Source organism: Branchiostoma lanceolatum, chromosome 6 (genome assembly GCF_035083965.1).
Source record: "Branchiostoma lanceolatum isolate klBraLanc5 chromosome 6, klBraLanc5.hap2, whole genome shotgun sequence".
Taxonomy (NCBI): domain Eukaryota; kingdom Metazoa; phylum Chordata; class Leptocardii; order Amphioxiformes; family Branchiostomatidae; genus Branchiostoma; species Branchiostoma lanceolatum.
In genome coordinates this window covers 331,524-355,000 of record NC_089727.1, presented here as the reverse complement: position 1 = coordinate 355,000, position 23,477 = coordinate 331,524, and the positions used below count along the sequence as shown (strand labels likewise).

Here is a 23,477-nt window from a genome sequence, read left to right as displayed (position 1 = left end):
ACAGTCTGCGGCTCCCCTTGTTTACCATCATGTTGACGTGGGCGTCCCATTTCAGGTTCGCTTGGAAGATTACCCCCAGGATCTTAGCGAACTGTACGACTTGATGTTTTAATAGTCAATACAGGTGGGGGAGGGGGGTTCCGCATGAAGCATATCAGCATTACCATGCACTTGGAAGGGTTGAGTTGCATGTGGTTGTCCTCAGTCCAACGTACGAGGCTATCGACGTCAGTTTGTAGCGTGGAATCATGCGTAACGGGTCTCGCCTCCGACAGGGACATATCATCCACGTACTTCCAAGCCTCGGCCGAATCTTCACTCACCGGAGACGCATCATTGATGAGTGTAAGGAACACAAGTGGTCCCAACTTTGTTCCCTGCGGAACTCCACAAGTAAGTGTCTCCCACTCTGACAAGACTTGCTGGTATTTTACACGCTGTTGTCTGTTTGACAGAAAGGCGCACACCCAGGGGATTATGGAGCGCCTAACGCCTAGGTCGAGGAGTTTCGCGACTGCAGTCAAGTGGTGCACGCGGTCAAAGGCGCGTGTGAAGTCAGTCAGGACAAGGGTGTTGCAGTAACCAGGCTTGTCTGTTGTACTAGCCAAGTGGTGGATTAAGCTAGTGAGATAGTGCGTGGTGGATTTTCCCTTTAGCGATCCATACTGACGGGGATCTATAGTAGGGAGGATGTCGCTTAAGCACCATTCGGTGACAAATCCCTCACAAACCTTGGCGAAAATAGGTGTCAGGGATATCGGCCGCAGCTTTTCAAGACGTGAAGGTTTCTCCTTCGGAACGGGTACAACATCACCCATCTTCCACACTGAGGGCACAGTCCCTTCTTGGAGAGATGAGTTAAAGATGTCACTGACTGGCTTACTCAGTTCGAACGCGAATTCTCGCACCAACCGCGCAGAGATACCGTCCACCCCGGATGCCTTGCCCAGTTTCACTCTGCGGAGCCGGTGGTACATCTCCCACACGGAGACTCTCGGGGGAGGACCAGGAGCGGGAAGGAAGGATGGTAGGTCCGCAAGAGATAACGGAGGGAGCTGTTGGGATGCTGACGCCAGGTGTCGGTTGATAGCGTTGGCCACAGTCTGGGTGCAGGTCTGATCTACGCCTGGCACTTCAATGTCTGTGGGATCACTGCACAAGTTTGCCATCTGTTTGATGTTCTGGTACCATTTTCTCGGATCCGCAGATTTCAGGTGTTTGATGTTGTCATGGTAGTGCTTGTTCTTAGCAGTTGAAATTTCACGTGCTATCTTGTTCCTTAAATGCTTCCATGTGCAGGTGTCACCCTTGTTGAAAGCCCGTTGATCATGCCTGGCTATACAGGTGTATAACTAGCATTGTGCTTGTTTTCTCTGCCAGGCCGTAGCTGTTCTGACAGTTTCGTACCCGGTGGGCCACCTGCCGTACTCCTGGCTGAACGACCTCCGGCTGGTCGGACCGGCCTTCAGGAAGGTTCGTGTGAAAACTTTGCTACGTCAAGCCGCAGTCGCTTTAGCCTGACGAATCGCGCTCCTAGTGGCCAGCCGGCCTGTAACCGTCATCCCCCTAGCTGGGGGTCAGTAACCTCCGGCCGAGAGCTTGTGTAAATACAGGCTAGCAGTCGCTTGTGTCGGGTGATATTTTGTCGAAGAAGTTTAAGTGACGCCATGGCTTACCATGAAAATTAATGATTTAATCCTTTTGATTATCGATATCTTGTTATGATATGTTTTGTTTATTTTTCAGAAAGGAGGACACATCGTGCCATGGTCAACACTAAGAAAGTTCGCTGTCCTGTGTGCCTTATTCGTTCTAGTGGTGAGTAAAGGTGGTCGCTTAAGAAGGCACGGTTGTTTCTTAAAGAAAGTGATACAAGATGGAGAAAAATAAAATGTGCTAAATTTATTTTCGTGCAACAGCTCTAAAGCCTAGTTCTCGCATGTCTTTTTACGCCAGACAGAGAAACATGTCTAATTTTATCGTTGTTCCCCTGCCTTTACCTTTATGTTCGCTAGGTGGCGTGTGTTCTGTTCTTCGTCCCCGGCATCACTTTCTGGCTGATGACGTCATGGATCGAGACGAGCGCCAGCATAGCCCGGATGTGCCGCGAACCGCTGCGGATCTTCGCCTTCTTCGCCATCTCGGGTAAGTACGTCACAGAAAGCGACTTCTCATGGTGCACATGGTGTGTTTTTTCAGTCTCCATCAATGCACAGATGGCTGATGGTGTACATGGTGTGTTTTTTCAGCCTCCATCCGTGCACAGATGGCTGAAGGTGCACATGGTGTGTTTTTTCAGTCTCCATCAATGCACAGATGGCTGATGGTGTACATGGTGTGTTTTTTCAGCCTCCATCCGTGCACAGATGGCTGAAGGTGCACATGGTGTGTTTTTTCAGTCTCCATCAATGCACAGATGGCTGATGGTGTACATGGTGTGTTTTTTCAGCCTCCATCCGTGCACAGATGGCTGAAGGTGCACATGTGTGGTTTACAGTGTCCATCCGTGCGCACCTGACCAGTTGGCTGATGGTGTACATGTGTGTTTTTCAGTGTCCACCCATGCACAGATGGCGGATGGTGCACATGTGTGTTTTCAGTGTCCATCGGTGCTCACCTGACCAGTTGGCTGATGGTGTACATGTGTGTTTTTCAGTGTCCATCCGTGCGCACCTGACCAGTTGGCTGATGGTGTACATGTGTGTTTTTCAGTGTCCATCCGTGCGCACCAGACCAGTTGGCTGATGGTGTACATGTGTGTTTTACAGTGTCCATCCGTGCGCACCTGACCAGTTGGCTGATGGTTTACATGTGTGTTTTACAGTGTCCATCCGTGCGCACCTGACCAGTTGGCTGATGGTGTACATGTGTGTTTTACAGTGTCCATCCGCGCGCACCTGACCAGTTGGCTGATGGTGTACATGTGTGTTTTGCAGTGTCCATCCGTGCACAGATGGCTGATGGTGCACATGTGTGTTTTTCAGTGTCCATCCGTGCACAGATGGCTGATGGTGCACATGTGTGTTTTTCAGTGTCAATCCGCGCCCACCTGACCAGTTGGCTGATGGTGTACATGTGTGTTTTTCAGTGTCCATCCGTGCCCACCTGACCAGTTGGCTGATGGTGTACATGTGTGTTTTTTAGTGTCCATCCGCGCGCACCTGACCAGTTGGCTGATGGTGTACAAGCAGACGTGGATCCTGTCTCTCAGCTGCGTGCTCCGAGTGATCGCGCTGGTCGTGTCACTCATAGTTCTCCCCAAAGCCGGGTAAGCTTCTTCACACAACAGTGTGTGTTATCCCTTTCCACTTGTGTATTGCAGAGGTCCTGGGTTCGAACCCCAACTCCAACTGGAACCGATATAGGGAAAAGGTTTGCTGTTAAAAGGCGTAAATCCGATGGTTGATGGGAGTCACACCTCGAGCATGTTTGAGAACTCACCACACTTATCGATAAGAGTATAGGTCTATCATAGTGTTTCATCCATTACCCGAACAAATACGTTCGCAATGTGTAAGTTATAGAATGTTATGCAGGAGTTCCCGTGTTTGAAGAGAACTCCACCTCGAGTACTTACTTTAAAGAACCCACCACACTTATCGATAAGGGTAGGGGTCAATCCCGATGCGTTGAGCGATGAGACTGTTTACCTGGTATACAATGCGAACAAGCTCACAGATACACATACAAACAAACAAACAAACAAACAAACACAGCAACAAACACGAACCACCCCTCCCCTGTTATCCTGCCCAGTGTGCGCGGTGGGACGATGGGTACGGCGGCGTTACTCACCGGGTTCTGGGCGGAAACTGTGGTTGTCATCATCGGATTCTTCTTCATCAGGAGAAAAGTCGTACGTTCATTTCATCTTTCATCCTTGTCTTTTCGTTAGTCTTCTTGTTTGTACCCTCTTTGCACTAGAGGCTGGGCAGCCCAAAATTTGACAAATCGATCAACGAATGTCATAGATAATTCGTTTACGTTTGTTTTGTTCTATTTTGTGTATATCGTTGTCTTTTGAACTATACGTTGATATCTTTTTTTCCATCATATTCCGAGGATGAAATGAAGGGTTACACAAGTCCGACAGGTCACTGTGCGGTCGTCAGCGATCGCGGTCTAGGGTACATCGATATTGTTGTATCCATCGTCTTTGTTCCGTCATCATTTTTGGCCGAAATGAATTAATTTGTTTTGTTTTTGTGCGCCAGAGAGCCCAGGAGAAGCTGAAAGACAGCGAGGAAGAGGAGGAGAGGTCGTCAGGCTCGGAAGAGAAGAGTGGGGAACAGCTGCTGAGTCCTACAGAGCGGGAAACTTCAGTATGACGACAATATGACGTCAGTATGACGTCTGCATGACACACGCGTCTGCGTAGAACGTGATTTTTTAAAGCCTGTATATCTTATGATTTTGTTCATATTACTCTCCAAGCAGAGGTTCGGCTCCGGCTTGTTAGACATTTTGTCGGGCCTTTTTAATGACGTAAAAAAACATGCCGGATTCGAACCCGAAAACCTTCGGCTAGTTGGGCAGCCCTGGCTGTACTTTTTAAAACGAATAAATCAAATCAAATCAACCTCTGCTTGGAGAGTTTGTTCATATATAATTACCCTATGTATGGCCCCTGTGGCCCCATGTGCATTTATCCCCCCCGGGGAACGAACATGCAATAAAGATTATCAATGTTAGTTTTTGCTGGCGGGGTGAAGAACAAAGGTTGAAAGACCGGCGCAATATTAATCAATAGAAAAAAGAAAAAAAAACTGTGCAAGAAACTGTTTCCTAATGTTGGCTGATATTACACAGCACAATGGTACATTTGTACCTCAGAAGAATGTCCGAACTAACAGAGCCCAACAGTACATTTGTACCCTATACGTATACACCGTGCATAACGGGGACAGGCCTTGCGGTAGACCAGGTTTGATGTTGTTAGAACTTACTCCAACTCAAAGTTTCAATTGCAATATCCTCATTGTTATCTACCTCGGATATCGTCGTTGCAAAACGAGTAAAGACCTGTATAATGACGCATGTCTGGACTTTTTTTTTCATTTCGTCTATCGTTTTGGCAGTGCAAGACAAACAGTCAGAGCTACCCAGCCAGCCGCTGTCATGAAGGCCTTGCCTTGCTGACAAAGACATGTCAGTACAGGATGTAGAATGAACTTACTATGTTAGACTTAAACCATTTTGATAACCATGCACGTATACGTCAATCATATCTGCTGTATTTACAGCATCTTTCAGTTAGACTTTCCTGTCTAAGACCGAGAGTCGTATAGTAGGTTATACTAAGATGTCCGCCTGGTATAGTAGGTTATACTAAGATGTCCGCCTGGTATAGTAGGTTATACTAAGATGTCCGCCTGGTATAGTAGGTTATACTAAGATGTCCGCCTGGTATAGTAGGTTATACTAAGATGTCCGCCTGGTATAGTAGGTTATACTAAGATGTCCGCCTGGTATAGTAGGTTATACTAAGATGTCCGCCTGGTATAGTAGGTTATACTAAGATGTCCGCCTGGTATAGTAGGTTATACTAAGATGTCCGCCTGGTATAGTAGCTCTGGTTCGAACTACGTGCAGCCAGCGGTCTGGGCACCACTGGGAAAGATTCCGCTTTCAGATGGGGACGTAACGCCGGCGGCCTTGTGTGAGGGAGCTTATAGTGCGTCAAACCTCAGCACGTAAAAGAACCCAACACACTTATCAAGAAGAGTAGAGTTGCTCTGGGCTCAGAGGCTGGTGTGTTACGCCAAAAGGGGATTATAACGGCTATACAGATACAGATACAGAACCCAACACACTTCTCAATAAGAGTAGGGGTTGTCCACTACAAGTTGCTCTGGACTCAGAACGCGCGAGCCGTAGCGAAGTCGCATTGTACTATAGTAGCCTGTGCACTCTGGCTCTGGTTCGAACTACGTGCAGCCAGTGGTCTGGGCACCACTGGAAAAGATTCCGCTTTCAGATGGGGACGTAAAGCCGGCGGCCTTGTGTGAGGGAGCTTAGGGCGTCAAACCTCAGCACGTAAAAGAACCCAACACACTTATCAAGAAGAGTAGAGTTGCTCTGGGCTCAGAAGCTGGTGTGTTACGCCAAAATGTGATTATAACGGCTATACAGATACAGATACAGAACCCAACACACTTCTCAGTAAGAGTAGGGGTTTGTCCATTGCTCTGGACTCAGAACACGCGAGCCGTGGCGAAGTCGCATCACGTGTACTATCAGTAGAAGGCATCCTTCCATCTTTTCAGATGATGGTAGCACTCTGGATTCGGCAGCTTCTCATGTGGCTCTGAAGTCCAATCCTGGCGTGGCAGTCTCGTCCACAGTTTGGACATATGAAAACAGAGGAGTTCTGAGGCTGCTGTCTCTCTTTTCTTCTTTGTCTTCTTTGCTCTAGTTGCTTCTTCCGCTTTGACTGACCCTTTGCTAGACCCGCGCTGACTTCACGGCGCCATCTGTTGCGGTCTGCTGCAATCTGTTCCCAGCTGGCAGGGTCTATGTCAGTTAGCTTCAGGTCTCGTTTGCAAACGTACTATCAATCTACTTGAAAAAGCATCATGCTTCACCTTAGGCTTAGCTTAGGATGACTGCTTTGTCATTCTGCCGTTAGTTCACTTTTATAGCCAGGTAGCGAGGTACCCATTCTGCCAGTATAGGGTCACTGTGCTACAGGACGCTGACCTCCTGACCCCATAGGGGTTAATGATTACTGGCGTGCGCAGAGCGGAGTAAAGTAGGCCACACTGTGGACATACTATTTCTGTACGGTTGTGTTTCTTCCGTGTTTCTGACGCTGTGGACATTTCTGTACGCTGGCATTCTTCCGTAAGTCGGATATCACTCGAGGGGTAACGTCAGTCACATCCGGACGTTACAATCGGCCATAAACTAGCATGTTTATAAGGTGATGTTTACCCTTGTCTTCTGCAAACAAACGCCCCCGACTATCGCCCTTCTGGTGAGTTAAACACCTAGAGAGACAATACCCTCGTATCTGAACCAAGCGTAACACAGCACCAAGAGACCACGTCTAGCGATATAACGGGGGGCGCCCGAACATCGACGCGCCCTAACATCGCACGGATTTTTTACTGATCTTATTTTGCATAAGTACGCCGTGTTTGTGTCCAATAACTAAGCTGATAAGGAAGGTAAATAACCCAAGTTCATGCACATGATTGTCATTTACATTCAAAACATATGTGTACATATTCATTTCTTGTTTTGTCGAAAAGTAGTATTTTGACAATAATGATGGTAGCGCTAAGTAGAGGGTCACTGCGTAGCTAGACGGCCCGGCACCTAAATATACGACCTGTGCCAAGCAGATACATAAGTCACACAGCTATCATACACATAAGAAAAATAACTTCATAAAACACTAAAAATTTGGGTCTTTAAGTGTTTGTTGAGAAGAAAACCGACCAAAGAAAAACAACGTAAACATTGCTGTCGTCTGACGACGTTGTTTTCCCGCCATTTTTGGGGGCCGCGATGGTGGCGAAACGATTCAACGCACAGTTTTGTTACGCTCTAACATGTGATTGGTACCGTCTATGAAAAGGAAACTGAATACAGAGATGGCGAAGATATTTCCCAATAAGTAGACGGAGTATTGTTGATGTCAGCGGTGTCGTTTATTCGTAATGATTTCGTAAGTCGGGCCGTATTCAATACGTACGTCGGGCCGCGTAGTAGCCTATTTCCCGTGGAAAAATGAACTGGGATGCGCTAGATATAGCCCTTCTCACATGACGTGAGAAGTGCACACAGTCAAAATTTTCCGGTCAAAAGAAAGCTAGAATATAGCAGACTTCAAGCCTAATTTACATTTCCCTAACTTCATCACTAACTTCCGAAGAGAGCAAAATTACCAAAGCGTAGGAAGTTAGGCACACTATCTGGCGTAGCACTAAATCAGAAGGTACATTCGTGAAAATGTCTCACAGCGTCTTCCGCGTGTAACGCGGAGCATGAAGGGCCCATGAACAGTATGAATACATTTTTTGTCCAAGTATGGTCTTTAGATGAATGTGTTCAAAATTCATTCATTAAAACATGACCATTCTCTGGCAACCAGCAATGGAGCGCCGTGAGTTCCAGCGCGTAAAAAAACGTCCGATATTTGGGCACCCCCCGTTAATAGACGTTAAACAAGGACAACAACAACAACAACATGAACCCTGCAGTGACGTTTCTTCTCTGTGGGACCACATGTTTGAATCATGACGCAATGCTATGGAACAGCATTGATGATCTACGGGACGTCGACCCTTGGACATGATCCGTTGCACAATCAGTCTGTAACGTTACGTCATACCAAGGTCATACCAAGGACAGTCTGTAACGGCGCCGGCCGGTCCGCTGCAGAATCCCGGAGTCCCGTGAACTTTTGCGTGAAGAAAGCGGCAGGTGAGTGAGTGGTGTGAACCCACGCCGTTTGGCAAGCAAAATATAATCCCCAGCCAACCGGGGCCCCCCACCCCCACGCCGTACCATCCCCACGCCGTGTGGACCAGCCAGGACCGCCCCCAGCCCGACTAGTACCTTGTCAGCCATGGGAGACTACTGGCGTCTCGCCAAGTTCATGGTGCCGCTGGCCTGTACAACTATCGCCACGGACATAGGGGAACAGGTAACGTGCGTGTGTGTGTTTCCATTTGTGTGTTTGTGCATGAGTGTGTCTGTGTGTGTCCGTATGTGCGTGTGTGTGTCTGTATCAGATGTATGTTTGTGTGTGCGAGTGTGTGTGTGTGTGTGTATGTCACATTGTGTGTCTGTGACTGTGCGTATGTGTGTCTTTATCAGATGTATGTGTGTGTGCGCGCGACCTATGGAGCCTAGTACAGGCTATAGTACAATATCTCGCTTCACACAATACATCTCAAGAACTGCTTTCCCGTTAGAAAAAATGCCTAAATTCATGATAAGCCCCACTCGATTGTAACCCGTATGCTAAGACTTATGCTAGCCCTTATATTGTATAAAAATCAGGATGTTTATATAATCAGGTTTAATATTCAATACCATTACCTCTATTTTGTGCTATGTTGTTGCTATCAATGTAGCGTGTACGATTGCCGTGCACTTAAGTTGTTTTCCACGTTCCAGGCGCTGAACGTGGCGTTCTCCGAGAACGTGACGGCGAGTTACGGGCTGGCGTTCACGCTGACGAATTTCTACATCGTTACTGTCTCACTACTCTTTATGTTTCTGTATCTCTAACATTGCTCCAGGCGTTGAACCGCGGCGTGGCGTTTTCCGAGAACGTGACGGCGAGTTACGGCCTGGCCTTCTCCCTGACCAAGTTCCTGGGCGGCTCGATGCAGCAGACCCGCCACATCGGGCTCATCCTCGTGCAGGAGCCAGCGGACGGGCGGAGGGCGGTCGCGCTAACCGCCGCCATGGGACTGGTCGTCGCCGTGGTCCACTTACTCATCGGTAAGCTCTCAGACTTGGTTAAAAGATAAAGATAAAGGTAAAGCGGGCGATCTCAAACTGCGGACGGGCGGAGGGCGGTCGCGCTTACCGCCGCCATGGGGCTGGTCGTGGCCGTGGTCCACTTACTCATCGGTAAGCCTTCAGACTTGGTTAAAAGATAAAGGTAAAGCGGGCGATCTCAAACTGCGCCGGGCGGAGGGCGGTCGCGCTTACCGCCGCCATGGGGCTGGTCGTCGCCGTGGTCCACTTACTCATCGGTAAGCCTTCAGACTTGGTTAAAAGATAAAGGTAAAGCGGGCGATCTCAAACTGCGGACGGGCGGAGGGCGGTCGCGCTTACCGCCGCCATGGGGCTGGTCGTGGCCGTGGTCCACCTTCTCATTGGTAAGTTCTCAGACTTGTTTCGGAAAGCTTTGGATAAAAGGTAAAGGTACAGCGGGCTGATGCTGATGCAGACTAACGACGGACGGCGGTCGGGCTGACAGCAGTCACCATGTGGGGCTGGCTGTGGCCGTGGTCCAGCTACTCATCGCTGTGTATCAAACCTGTCTCGGGTCGCCTTGGATGGAGATCCGTGAATGCTACCTACAGTTATTGCTGACAGATCTGTGTACGTACTTATATTGTATAGAGCCCTATTGAGCCGGGTTTAGCACATGATAATGTAGATATCCCAGTTCTCGGACAGAGTTTCAGCAGCGGGGTACTCCCCACATACACTGTTTGTACGTACCCAATAGTCTCAGGCCTAAATTCGTGTTGGGTAGCCTCGCATGGTGATTGGTGAATGCTATGAACAGTTTGATAGAGCCCTCAACCTAACGAGGTTTGGCAAATAATAATGAAGATATTCCAGTTCTTTTTTCACAGACGAATTCTTCCTCTTGCCGGCCAACGTGTCGGTACTCCTGCTACCTTCCTCAGGGCGAGGATAACTCCCGAACCCGGCTCAGCTCATCACCCCATCGTCCCGGTTCATGACTGGTGTAAATTTTCTGAGACCAAGAAGCGAAGAAACTCCGAACGATAGATTGAGAGTTGGTTCTGTTTTGCACCTTAACGTGTTTGGTGTATTTTCTGTCCCTCCCAGCCCTGACGCCGCTAGGCTACCTGCTGATAGAGAGGGCGCACCAGGTGGACTCTGTGGTCGGGGCGGGCAGCCGGCGGGCCATGCTGTTCCTGGGGGCCTTCCCGCTACTGGACGGGCTGGTAAGGGCTAGGTTAGGGCTAGGTTAGGGCTAGGTTAGGGCTAGGTTAGGGCTAGGTTAGGGCTAGCTTAGGGCTAGGTTAGGGCTAGGTTAGGGCTAGGTTAGGGCTAGGTTAGGGTTAGGTTAGGGCTAGGTTAGGGTTAGGTTAGGGCTAGGTTAGGGCTAGGTTAGGGCTAGGTTAGGGCTGCCTGCTGATAGAGAGGGCGCACCAGGTGGACTCGGTGGTCGGGGCGGGCAGCCGGCGGGCCATGCTGTTCCTGGGGGCCTTCCCGCTACTGGACGGACTGGTAGGGGTGGTGTGTGAGTGTGTGTGTGTGTGTGTGTGTGTGTGTGTGTGTGTGTGTTTGTGCGTGTGTGTGTGTGTTTGTGCATTCATGTGTGTGTGTGTGTGTGTGTGTGTGTGTGTGTGCGTGTTGCTTGTGTGCGTTTGTGTTGGTGTGTAGTACATGCCATACCGTGCTATTGCATCAAGCAAATCATTGATAACATCGGTCAGTTTCATGAAACAGACTACAAGTTTACTGGCCACCGTAGTGCTGGGTTTCATTATCGCTTCTAATGACGTCACGACTGCGTGTTCTTTTCTGCAGGCTTACGTGTTCATCGGGATGCTGCTGCAGTACCACCACGCACTGGTAGTGGGCGCTTCGTCCATTGCAGACGTTTGTGTTCAGGTAGATATAAACCATAATGTGGTGTCTATGTAATAGAAACCTCGTAATTCGTTTGTGACTATTAGTCATCTAGGAAATTGAAGAATGAAATCTTAATTCAATTTATACCACGATGTCGATCCGACATCTTTCGTCAGTGAAGAATGATGTTGAATGGACATCTGAAACGTCCGTGTGTAATGCGGGCGTACATGTAGATGTTTGTTACGCCCTTCAGGTTGCGGTGTGGAGATCGCCCTGTAAATGTAGCGAGTGTGAGACTGTGGGTAACGTGTGCGTGCATGTGTGTATTAACTCCCTCCAGGTTGCGGTGTCCCTGGCCCTGATGGAAACCGCCCTGCAGACCGATGACCCGCTGCTGATCCCCATCCTCGCCCTGTACGCCGCCATGGCCGTCAGACTCGCCGTCATCGTGGCGGGGTTTCTTTACAAGGTCCGACCCAAGATCAGACAGGCCCTGCCATTGGCTGACAAGGTAATCAAACAGGCCCAACCATTGGCTGACAAGGTAATCAAACAGGCCCAGCCATTGGCTGACAAGGTAGTCAAACAGATTAAGTCTTTGGCTGATAAGGTAATCAAATAGGCCCTGCCATTGGCTGACAAGGTAATGTAACAGGCCCTGTCATTGGCTGATAAGGTACGCACATTCTTGTGGCAACCGTAATGCAATCTTAAAGTGTTTAAAAAGCTAACTACTACCCATGGCTGATAGTTGCAAAGATGTGACACTGTACTTGACTGCTGTTCTGCAGGAAAGCTTCACGGTGTTGAGAGCGCTGAAGTTCTGGTGGCCTCTCGCCCTCGTTACCGCCGTCAACAGGGTCAGCCGACCAATCGTCAACCTGCTAGTAGCGCGGGACCTGGCCGGAAGTGACGCAGTGGAGGTGAGCACCTTATAAGTAACTGGGCGGAAGTGACGCACAAACAAACAAACAAACAAACAAGCAAATCTTTACTATTTTCTCACCGTGAATCCTGTCGGTAGGTAAGAAATATCCTTAAAAGATTTTTACCGACAGGATTGCAAGGTTCTTAATTCACCAGCAAGACGTAACATCAAAACCGACCTTTCAGTGACCGTCTGTCACCTTCCTTAGGGCAATTCTGACTGGTTCTATTCCAAACTGCAGGCTAGGGGTCGCTGCTTACAATGCGGTTCCAAACGTAAAAAAATGTCATATACATAGAATGTGGGCTGTGATGTTATGTTTTGGTTGTGGATCAAGAACCTTGTTATGCCAGTGATTCTCCAACCTGATGAAATTGTTCACGGGGGTTTCTTCCCGCCATGCACCCGTGCCCCCGCAGGCTGTCGCTGTCCTGACGGTGACCTATCCCATCGGCCACCTGCCCTACGCCTGGCTCAACGAGATGAAGTCTCTGGCTCCCGCCTTCAGGAAAGTCAGTTTTTTATTTCACACCCTATCACACTTTTAATCAGCATTTTGATGCTTTTGTACCGGCGGTTTCTGTTACTTTCCTTGTGTAGAGATGAAGTAATGGCCTTCTGTTTCTACTGTGTGGTGCATGACGCGCACTGACTAACTCTGACACCTACCCCCCCCCCCCCCCCCCCCACGCAGAGTGGACAGGGCCGCCGGGTCGTCCCGTGGCGCACCCTGGGGAAGTTCTCCCTCATCTGCCTCCTGCTCGTCCTAACGGTGCGTACTTGTACTAGTTTTCTTTAGTACTAACCCTAACGGTGCGTACTTGTACTAGTTTCCTTAGTACTAACCCTAACGGTGCGTACGTGTACTAGTTTCTTTTAGCACTAACCCTAACGGTGCGTACTTGCACTAGTTTCCTTTAGTACTAACACTAACGGTGCGTACTTGCACTAGTTTTCTTTAGTACTAACCCTAACGGTGCGTACTTGCACTAGTTTCCTTTAGTACTAACCCTAACGGTGCGCACTTGTACTAGTTTTCTTTAGTACTAACCCTAGCGGTGCGTACTTGTACTAGTTTCCTTTAGTACTAACCCTAACGGTGCGTACTTGTACTAGTTTCCTTTAGTACTAACCCTAACGGTGCGTACTTGTACTAGTTTCCTTAGTACTAACCCTAGCGGTGCGTACTTGTACTAGTTTCCTTAGTACTAACCCTAACGGTGCGTACTTGTACTAGTTTCCTTTAGTACTAAACCTAACGGTGCGTACTTGTACTAGTTTCCTTTAGTACTAACCCTAACGGTGCGTACTTGTACTAGTTACCTTTAGTACTAACCCTAACGGTGCGTACTTGTACTAGTTACCTTTAGTACTAACCCTAACGGTGCGTACTTGTACTAGTTTCCTTTAGTACTAACCCTAACGGTGCGTACTTGTACTAGTTTCCTTTAGTACTAACCCTAACGGTGCGTACTTGTACTAGTTTCCTTTAGTACTAACCCTAACGGTGCGTACTTGTACTAGTTTCCTTTAGTACTAACCCTAACGGTGTGTACTTGTACTTCCCTTTTCCTTAGAATTTGCGTTTCTTTCGTCTCAGTCGTATTTCCGTACAGAGAATCACATCACAAAACCCCTCTAGGCCTCACCATCATGTAACCTTGGCTTTCGAACATCTTAGGGCAGAAAATTTATAAGAAGTCAAGTTGAAAACAGAGGGCTGGGAGGAAGATTTGAATCTGTCTATATTCACTTTCTAAAACTGTGCGAACCAAAGTACGGACTGCCCCTCCAAGTCATTGTTTTCATTTCCACTTGAGCATTGAAACGCTTTCGTTGCGTCATTTGTTCAGGTGTCGTTAGTGTAACGCCTTCGTAACGTTGCTATTACATATGTCTTTTCGTTAGTTAGGAAGACCTTAATTGTATGTTCGTGCCCCGAGGGGCTAGATACAGGTCGTTTAACATAAACCTAACTAACATGTAAGTGACAGTTAGTGTAACGCCTGCGTAATACCATCACAGGTGTCGCTAGTTCTGTTCTTCGTCCCCGGGATCACGTTCGCCATCATGACCGGCTGGATCCAGACCAGCGCCGACATCGCCAGGCTCTGCCGCAAACCTCTGCAGATATTCACCTTCATCGCCGTACCAGGTGAGAACACTTTCGTGAGTGAGTTAGCAGGTGGGTTTGTTAGTAGGTGGGTGAGTGTGAATGAGTGAGCGAGCGAGTGAATGATGGAGTGAGTGAGTAAGGGAGTGAGTGAATAATCAATCAAATGAAACTTACCCCCTCCCACTAGTGTATATCCGTGCTTACCTGACCTGCATTAACCCCAGTGTCTATCCGAGCTTACCTGACCTGTGTTAACCCCAGTGTCTATCCGTGCTTACCTGACCTGTATTAACCCCAGTGTCTATCCGTGCTTACCTGACTTGTATTAACCCCAGTGTCTATCCGTGCTTACCTGACCTGTATCAACCCCAGTATCTATCCGTGCTTACCTGACCTGTATTAACCCCAGTGTCTATCCGTGCTTACCTGACTTGTATTAACCCCAGTGTCTATCCGTGCTTACCTGACCTGTATTAACCCCAGTGTCTATCCGTGCTTACCTGACCTGTGTTAACCCCAGTGTCTATCCGTGCTTACCTGACCTGTATTAACCCCAGTGTCTATCCGTGCTTACCTGACTTGTATTAACCCCAGTGTCTATCCGTGCTTACCTGACCTGTATTAACCCCAGTGTCTATCCGTGCTTACCTGACCTGTGTTAACCCCAGTGTCTATCCGTGCTTACCTGACCTGTATTAACCCCAGTGTCTATCCGTGCTTACCTGACTTGTATTAACCCCAGTGTCTATCCGTGCTTACCTGACCTGTATTAACCCCAGTGTCTATCCGTGCTTACCTGACCTGTGTTAACCCCAGTGTCTATCCGTGCTTACCTGACCTGTGTTAACCCCAGTGTCTATCCGTGCTTACCTGACCTGTATTAACCCCAGTGTCTATCCGTGCTTACCTGACTTGTATTAACCCCAGTGTCTATCCGTGCTTACCTGACCTGTGTTAACCCCAGTGTCTATCCGTGCTTACCTGACGAGCTGGCTGATGGTCCAGAAGAGAACCTGGATCCTGACGCCCAGCGCCGTCCTCCGCACCGTCGCCTTGGTTACGGCTCTGCTGGTCCTCCCGAAGTTTCAGTGGGTATTTTCATCACTACAAAGCAATTTTCAGAAAATGTAGGAAGATTACACAATGCCTCAAGTTGTCTCCAGGTAGCCCATCGGCACAGTCAGCAGTGCCACCTACCAGGGAAGGGGGTACTGCAGACCAGAAATTCAAACGTCCCGAAACTAGTTTTTGACCAGTAGCAAAAGTCGTACTAAGCATTTTGTTCCATGCCTACATAGACGGGGATTATAATGATTGGATCTATACATGTAGGAAGATAAAGCAAGAGACCGACAAAAGGTAGCTGCGATGGCCAGGTTCGATTGCATCCCAAATCCGCTCATCTTTGGGTACTTTTTTGTACCTCAGTACAGTGTTTGTGACATTTAAAAACTAGCAAATTCTGTCACATGTAAGAAACTAGCAAACAAACAAACAAACAAACATCCAAATTTTGTCCCATGATCTAACACTACCATGTCCCTCCCCCAGTATACGCGGCGCGGACATGGGCATAGCGGCCCTGCTGACGGGGTTCCTGGTGGAGGCCTCTGTTGTTGCCGTCGGGTTTATCATCGTCAGGCGGAGACTGGTAATGCAGCTTGTAGGAACGAAAATATATGATATAAAACACAACAAAAGACACAAAACGTAAAACAATACTCCTAACCGAATATTGTGCATTTTCTTGATACGCCTTTTTTCAGTATTCTCATCACTTGTCATTCTCATCACTCATTCAATTTATAACCGAAAAAAATATCATTTTTACACAACCAAGTGATTTATTCAACCGACGTTTCGGTGACAATATCTGTCACCTTCCTCAAGGTGATTCTGACTGGTTCACACGGCACTGCAGCACAGGTGTCGCTGCTTAAAGGTTCACACGGCACTGCAGCACAGGTGTCGCTGCTTATAGGTTCACACGGCACTGCAGCACAGGTGTCGCTGCTTATAGGTTCACATGGTACTGCAGCACAGGTGTCGCTGCTTATAGATTCACACGGCACTGCAGCACAGGTGTCGCTGCTTAAAGGTTCACATGGTACTGCAGCACAGGTGTCGCTGCTTATAGGCTCACACGGCACTGCAGCACAGGTGTCGCTGCTTAAAGGTTCACACGGCACTGCAGCACAGGTGTCGCTGCTTATAGGTTCACACGGCACTGCAGCACAGGTGTCGCTGCTTATAGGTTCACATGGTACTGCAGCACAGGTGTCGCTGCTTATAGATTCACACGGCACTGCAGCACAGGTGTCGCTGCTTATAGGTTCACACGGCACTGCAGCACAGGTGTCGCTGCTTATAGGTTCACACGGCACTGCAGCACAGGTGTCGCTGCTTAAAGGTTCACACGGCACTGCAGCACAGGTGTCGCCGCTCACAGGTTCACACGGCACTGCAGCACAGGTGTTGCTGCTTATAGGTTCACACGGCACTGCAGCACAGGTGTTGCTGCTTATAGGTTCACACGGCACTGCAGCACAGGTGTCGCTGCTTATAGGCTCACACGGCACTGCAGCACAGGTGGCGCTGCTTATAGGTTCACACGGCACTGCAGCACAGGTGTCGCTGCTTATAGGTTCACACGGCACTGCAGCACAGGTGTCGCTGCTTAAAGGTTCACACGGCACTGCAGCACAGGTGTCGCCGCTCACAGGTTCACACGGCACTGCAGCACAGGTGTTGCTGCTTATAGGTTCACACGGCACTGCAGCACAGGTGTCGCTGCTTATAGAACCAGCGAATCAGTCAGAATAGCCTTGATGAAGGTGACAGATATTGTCACCGAAACGTCGATTGAATAGATAATTTTGTTGTATTTTTATTCAGTGACTTACCAACCTGATGAAACTATTCACGTACATTTATAACCATATTTCAGGAATCAGACAGTATCATGCACACCATATCAATCATGTCGTAAAATGTTTACATTCTTGGTAGGTTGCTGCAGATATCACTATTTCCTATTCAGGATATTGGAAATTCTTTTTACACAACCAGTAAATTTCAGCTGCTGACGTTTCGGTGTCTGTCAGACACCTTCTTCAGAGCTTCTGACTGGAGTACTGCTTCTCGCTTTTGCGGCGAGAACACAATTCCAAACGTAGCTAAGCTTGTTTTGCAGTACTCCAGTCAGAAGCTCTGAAGAAGGTGTCTGATAGCCATCGAAGCATCAGCAGGTGAGATTTACTGGTTGTGTAAAAAAACTCCAATATCCCATGTTCTACCAACCTGATGAATTTATTTTCGACAGTATTTCCTATTCAATTCAAAACATCGTTTGTGCTAACACAGCATACATATCTGATGTTTTTGTTTCTTTCAGCGAAATCGAGCCAGACCTCCGGACGGAACGACCGCAGAAGCGGAAGGCGCATCTTCGGAGGACCACGATGACGTCATTCGCCCCATGCTGGTGGAAAAGGAAACTGCCCTATAGCATCACGGGAACGAACCTCGCCACACGGCAGTAGATATAACCTTAAGGCTACTCTGGGTTGTTCTATGGATGACGTCAGCGCGCAGCGATTGTCGCCCTTTTTAAATGAAAGAGGACGAAGATTACGTCAGTTTCGCCAAAAATAATTACTCAAGCAACTGGATAAAGTTTTGAAACAGTCAGACGTTTCAGACAGCATCCACTGTCTTTCGTCAGTGACTAACGATAGGACTGAGAACACCAGTTTTTATACCAAAACTCTGAATAGGTATGTTAATGAGGTTAAGACAATTTAGGATGTCTTGAAGTAGTCTTTAAAAGAAGATTAATTCAAGACAAAGTTTTGTTACGCCACTTTCTGGAGGACTGTCTGTTACGTCAGTTTGTTACGCCAATCTACCTCCTGATAAACGAGCAATAATGAACATGAGTTTTATTGGCAGATTCTTGCCCGAGGGCTAATTGCAACATGAAGCAGTAATGATAAAGGGTATATGATTTGATATACCAATGTTCTGTGTTTTCAATTAGCTTTGACACTTTAGTGATCAGTTGTATTTAAGACATTCGTCAAGACAGTGTGGCCCTATCACATATGCAAATTGTATGCGCTATTTGAAACTTAGAAATTAGGGAATGTCTTCTTGTTTCAAAACCGGAATTGACATGTGGATGTGATAGTCCTCCAGAAAGTGACAGAAAATTGAAACTCGACCACCAAAACTTTCCAAAGCTCCGTTTCTCGCGATGTAAAGTTATTGTCTCTCCGCCACCCCCGAAAAATACCTCTGTGTCTTTTTCTACGCCCTGGTAAATGTAACAAGTCTATTAGAAAGAACAGAGTAGAGCTACCGTCTTTTCCCGGCTTTGCGCACATGAGAAAAGAAATGAAACGTGAACTATGCATGAGAATTCCAGGGATGTAGTTTTGTTGAGCTCGAAGCACATGAAAGAAAAATTATAAATAACATATGTATAACCTGACCTACCAGCATACCAGATATCAATACAATCCACCCCGGCCTTTTCGAGTATGCTGTTAATCCACACACGTAACACACAAATAGACCCCCCCCCCCAAACACACGCAAACGCTACGAAAACATAACCTCTTGGCGAAGATAAGAATCAAAACCTTTGGCTTCTTAGCGGCGCTGAGGGCGAGAGTGAAGGAACTGTTGCTTTCCGATATCACCTTTCTCGGTTCTTCCATGAAAGATCTGTTCATAGATCAGTTCAGGCGTGCGTCACGTCTAGACAAGATATGGCTGTAAAATTAAAGATATCGCAGCGCAACTCGCTCGCTCTTGATTAGAATCTGCTGCTGACGAATGTGAGGATATCATCAGTTTCCCTCTCCTTTCAGTCCCAGGTTCTCCTGATTGACGTCTTTACTCGGCCGCGACTAGTGCAATCCTGATATAGTGCCGGGGATACTGTCAAAACTACACACGAAGACCACTCAAGGGGCAGATAAAATCTGGTCTAGGAGGACAGGTGGTCAATGTAGACTAAGACAAGGTGTATAATGCTTGTGTACATGTGTCAATGGAAAAGGAACAACCAACAAGTGGTCAAACTTGTAACTTGTACATTTTTGACTGTATGTCAATGGCCAGGTGGTCCTTATGCAGAGGTGGTCACTTGTACAGGTTTGACTGTATATCAATGGCCAGGTGGTCCTTATGTAGAGGTGGTCACTAGTACAGGTATGACTGTATATCAATGGCCTGGTGGTCCTAATGCGCTAACCTTGAGCGAAACACGGTTTGTGCGGTCCTGTACAGACGAGGCTTGTTAGCTGTGTTATTCCGACAGTGATTAAAACCCTCCCGTGAGGCATGCAGGGCGGGCGGTAAGTAAGATACATGAACGTTTCAGCGCCCACTGACGGTATCGGGTTACAGACCGTGGCGAGATTGTGTGGGAAGAGCTCAGGCATTGACACTGAAACATAAACATTCCCCGAGTCAAGGTCAACTAGATAGTAGGATTCAGTTCAATTTAAAGCAATCATTTTTTGTTTGTTTACTTGTTTGTTTTTTGACTGGTTTACTTCTCACATCCACACCATATCATACAATGCCATAGCAACCATAACACGGCTGAACTGAGGTCTGATGTACACAATTAAAGATTGTAGATTATATTCAGCTGTAGGTCTTAGTTAGAATAGTAACTTGCGCCACTTGTCACAATTGTTAACTTGCGCTATGTGTATACTTTGTCTTTTTCTACGCATTGTTTCATCTTGAAAATAAGATTCATTGTTAATTGAAATGTGTCACTGAGACGGACGAGTCGCCAGACAGAAACATAGACGGAATTTCACATTCTATTCTTACGTAACGTCTGCGCTCCTCTTAGTCTGTTTACACTGCCAAGGAATCGTAATTTGATCCGTACTTGATTTGGTTACTTGATATCCTCACATGATGTGTCTGCCTGTTGCCGTGGTGACCATGGTGTGGGGAAGTGAATGATGCTACAGGTACTTCAGACAAAGCACAGAAACATCTGACTCACGCAATATCACATTCAACACTACCATAACGTCTGCCCTCTTTTCAATATATTCACTCTGCAAAGGAATTGTAATTTGATACATGCATGATTCCATCGATGTTGAAAGTCGCTTTTTCTTTGCATGTCAACGGCAGATCTGTAAAGTGGTACTGTGCCACAGGATGCCAAACATACATTAACATCTAAGGCTAGCTCACAAACATACATTAACATCTAAGTCTAGCTCACAAACATACATTAACATCTAAGTCTAGCTCACAAACATACATTAACATCTAAGTCTAACTCGAGCTCTTTTGAAAAGTCTGCGCTCATTTCATGTCGTTTACTCTTAAATGGACCAGTAGTTTGATACATGTTTCTTTCATGGTTTGAAGTTTCAATCAAGTCATTTCATGTTAAAGAACCTTTCTTCTTGGTAAGGAAATTCATGCAAATATACCAAAGGTGCCGGACACCAAAGCAGCCATCAATAATATCTGAGCCTAACCCTTATATAACGTGTCTGCTCTTTTCAAGTTGTTTTCTCGGACACGCCATCGCGCTTTGCTACAAATTAGGTGCGAGAGGCTGGCTTAGTCTCAGGCCGAGCTGCACCGGCAACAACCTACAGACCTCAGCCTATTTCGGACATCATAATGATAAAATCGAAAACGGAATTTCTTAATTTCAAACACTGGAGCATTCAAAAGAAATAAAGGCTTTGAGTTGACTTAACTTGGAGCACTGTTTGATGAGGGCTTTGAACAGATGATGTAAGGGTGCTCTTGAAGATAACATCGTACCTTGTTCAGTTTATTACCTCCATGAAAATGGAGGCGTTGTGCTTTTGCTTGTACAGCGTATATTTGTGTGATTACAATATGATGTTAGAAATACAATTGTCCTGATGTACTTAAGGTATACAATATGCTAAATTGTATCATAGTTGTTGGAAGGCTTAGGTCACTCGGGCCGAAATATGATATGTATTTCAGTTATACAATTTGCTAAATTGTATCAGAGTTGTTGGACCACTAAGGCCGGAATCTACAAGAATTTTTTTCAGGACGATAATCGAAAACAGGACATCAATTTTCCTAGGCCATGAGTGGGTGTCTCTTTCACCACGGCTTCATAACAGCGAATCTTCCGAGAAGCCAGCCCCAGACAAAAGCGCCCTGCTCTTCCCTGTCCCCCGGGCCCGGTTATTGTCCCGGCTGCAGCGCGAAGGAGACGAGGCGAATGAGCCTGACTAGCGGAGGGACAGGAGGTAATTGGCGGCGGCTGAATATAGGCAACCTGTTTCCGGGCGGCCGTGAGAGGGAAGGGCGGAATGATCCTGTCATTCACTACCTGCAGTTCTCACTGGTGGCGAAGCCACTCCCACGGTTCACGCTCAGCCACAGAGCATGGATTCCACTCTCCTGCTTTACTATCAACGTTAACATTGACCACCCTACACACACACAGACACACACACACACACACACAAACACACACACACACACGCGCGCACACACACATACACACAATCATACACACACACGCGCACACACACACACGCACACACACACACGCACGCACAAACACACACGCACACACACACACACATAGAACCCCCTCCCACATACACACACATAAAAACACACTGCTGGAGGGAGCCACTTAAGTGCATGTATTATTGATGCGTGCTTCATTGTGATTTCTCTTACAGACAGTGACGACGACTAAGCCTTGATGCCACCCAGATCAACATTGAGCCAAATTGTGCCCGGATGATAAAACATGGCTTAGGTGACTACGTCTGGATCACAATACATAGCTTATATGACTGCCCCATAATGGAAAAACATGACTTACGACAAAGCATGGCCTATGTGACTACGCCTTCAGCTGTATTTTACAGATTATAGTGTCATCTAAAACGTGGAAACCAACTGGGAAATTTACCACACGGTCTGTCCAAATGCCTTCACGCCACAAACAGGTTTATTTTGCGTTGTCTTGTCCTTGACATGGAGGGTTTATCTCCGCTCGGTGACGGAATTTCGATCAGTTTGAAGCCGGTCGCTCTGCCGCCGGCGACATGCCATTATCCGGGGAAATATGACCCGCGTCCTTCCGGGATGCTGCGTCTGGCGAGGGAACGCGTCGCGCCTTCCTTCCGTGATGACTGATGTTTTAATTACGTCTGATGAGTGAAAGTGCCGGTAATTGAGGTGACTGGTCCACAAGATTGATCACCAGGGCGTTTTTACTAAGTTCTCCGCAGGAACTGCAACTACCGTCATTAGAGCGTGTGTTGCTGTCGCTGCTTGAAGAGTCTCGGTGCAGCCCGTGGGGCCGGGAGGTCCTTGACGGATAGTGGGGGTTGCTGTGTGTGTTGGGGGGGTGTGTGTGTGTGTAGGGGGGTAAGGGGATAGCGGGGTTGCTGTGTGTGGGGTTGGGGAGGGGGTAAGGGGGGGGGTAAGGGGGTAGCGGGAGGAGTGGGTTGGTGGGGGCACCCGGACAAGCAATCATGCTACAGACCTTGTAGCCAGCCTGCCTGAAATATCCTGTGTCTGTAAAGGCAACCAAAGCAATAATAGGGACCAAAAGATGGAAATTTAAAAAAAAAATGCTGAAATCTGTAGTGCCATTTACCATCACTGTCTAGCATATGTGTGTTATAACGTCATGCTTTGAACATCTTAAAACCGTGCCAAAACAGGCCTACAAGAACCCTGGCGACGATTTTTGGAGATTCTCACATTACAAGAAGTCATTTTTTTTGCATCATGGACGTCGCTATACATGGTGATAGTGTTGTTTGAACCAATCATGTATAGAATCATTCTGGAGAAATGACTAAATAGATTGACTTTCATAATCCGATTTTCGGGCCCAAATATTGATTGGGTTGCCTTATATAATAACTGCTGCGCGATAATAATCAAAGTCATCCAAGGTAGTCCAAGTACGTCACGCAGAACGTTCATTAAGATGTGACGCATTGAACTCATATCTGCACCCGTTTGGCAGCCATATATGGCATTCAACCGGACAGATCAAAACGCCTGACGGTCGGTTTCATATTATAGTCTTGGCGGCGAGCAAGACGTTCAAGATTTCAG

At 47.4% G+C, this 23,477-nt stretch overlaps 2 protein-coding genes across 2 annotated transcripts in view; both read left to right on the top strand.

Moving 5' to 3' along the window:
• LOC136437137 (uncharacterized) overlaps window positions 1-5,033 on the top strand; it is an 11,290-nt gene extending 6,257 nt beyond the window's left edge. Inside the window, exons 10-15 of the mRNA XM_066431617.1 lie at window positions 1,381-1,473; window positions 1,747-1,818; window positions 2,016-2,145; window positions 3,145-3,268; window positions 3,757-3,856; window positions 4,215-5,033. Of these exons, the coding sequence (XP_066287714.1) occupies window positions 1,381-1,473; window positions 1,747-1,818; window positions 2,016-2,145; window positions 3,145-3,268; window positions 3,757-3,856; window positions 4,215-4,328 (633 nt within the window). The 3' untranslated portion in view covers window positions 4,329-5,033. The remainder of the gene's footprint in view (window positions 1-1,380; window positions 1,474-1,746; window positions 1,819-2,015; window positions 2,146-3,144; window positions 3,269-3,756; window positions 3,857-4,214) is intronic.
• A 3,315-nt stretch (window positions 5,034-8,348) lies between these two features.
• Window positions 8,349-20,130, top strand: LOC136437136 (progressive ankylosis protein homolog). The gene is made up of 13 exons (XM_066431616.1): window positions 8,349-8,653; window positions 9,255-9,463; window positions 9,754-9,842; window positions 10,549-10,667; window positions 11,257-11,340; window positions 11,645-11,815; window positions 12,096-12,227; window positions 12,652-12,744; window positions 12,927-13,004; window positions 14,258-14,387; window positions 15,313-15,436; window positions 15,900-15,999; window positions 17,743-20,130. Exons 1-13 carry the CDS (start codon window positions 8,576-8,578, stop codon window positions 17,854-17,856), a joined length of 1,521 nt encoding a protein of 506 aa, XP_066287713.1. The 5' UTR covers window positions 8,349-8,575; the 3' UTR covers window positions 17,857-20,130.
• The last annotated feature ends 3,347 nt before the right edge of the window (window positions 20,131-23,477 follow it).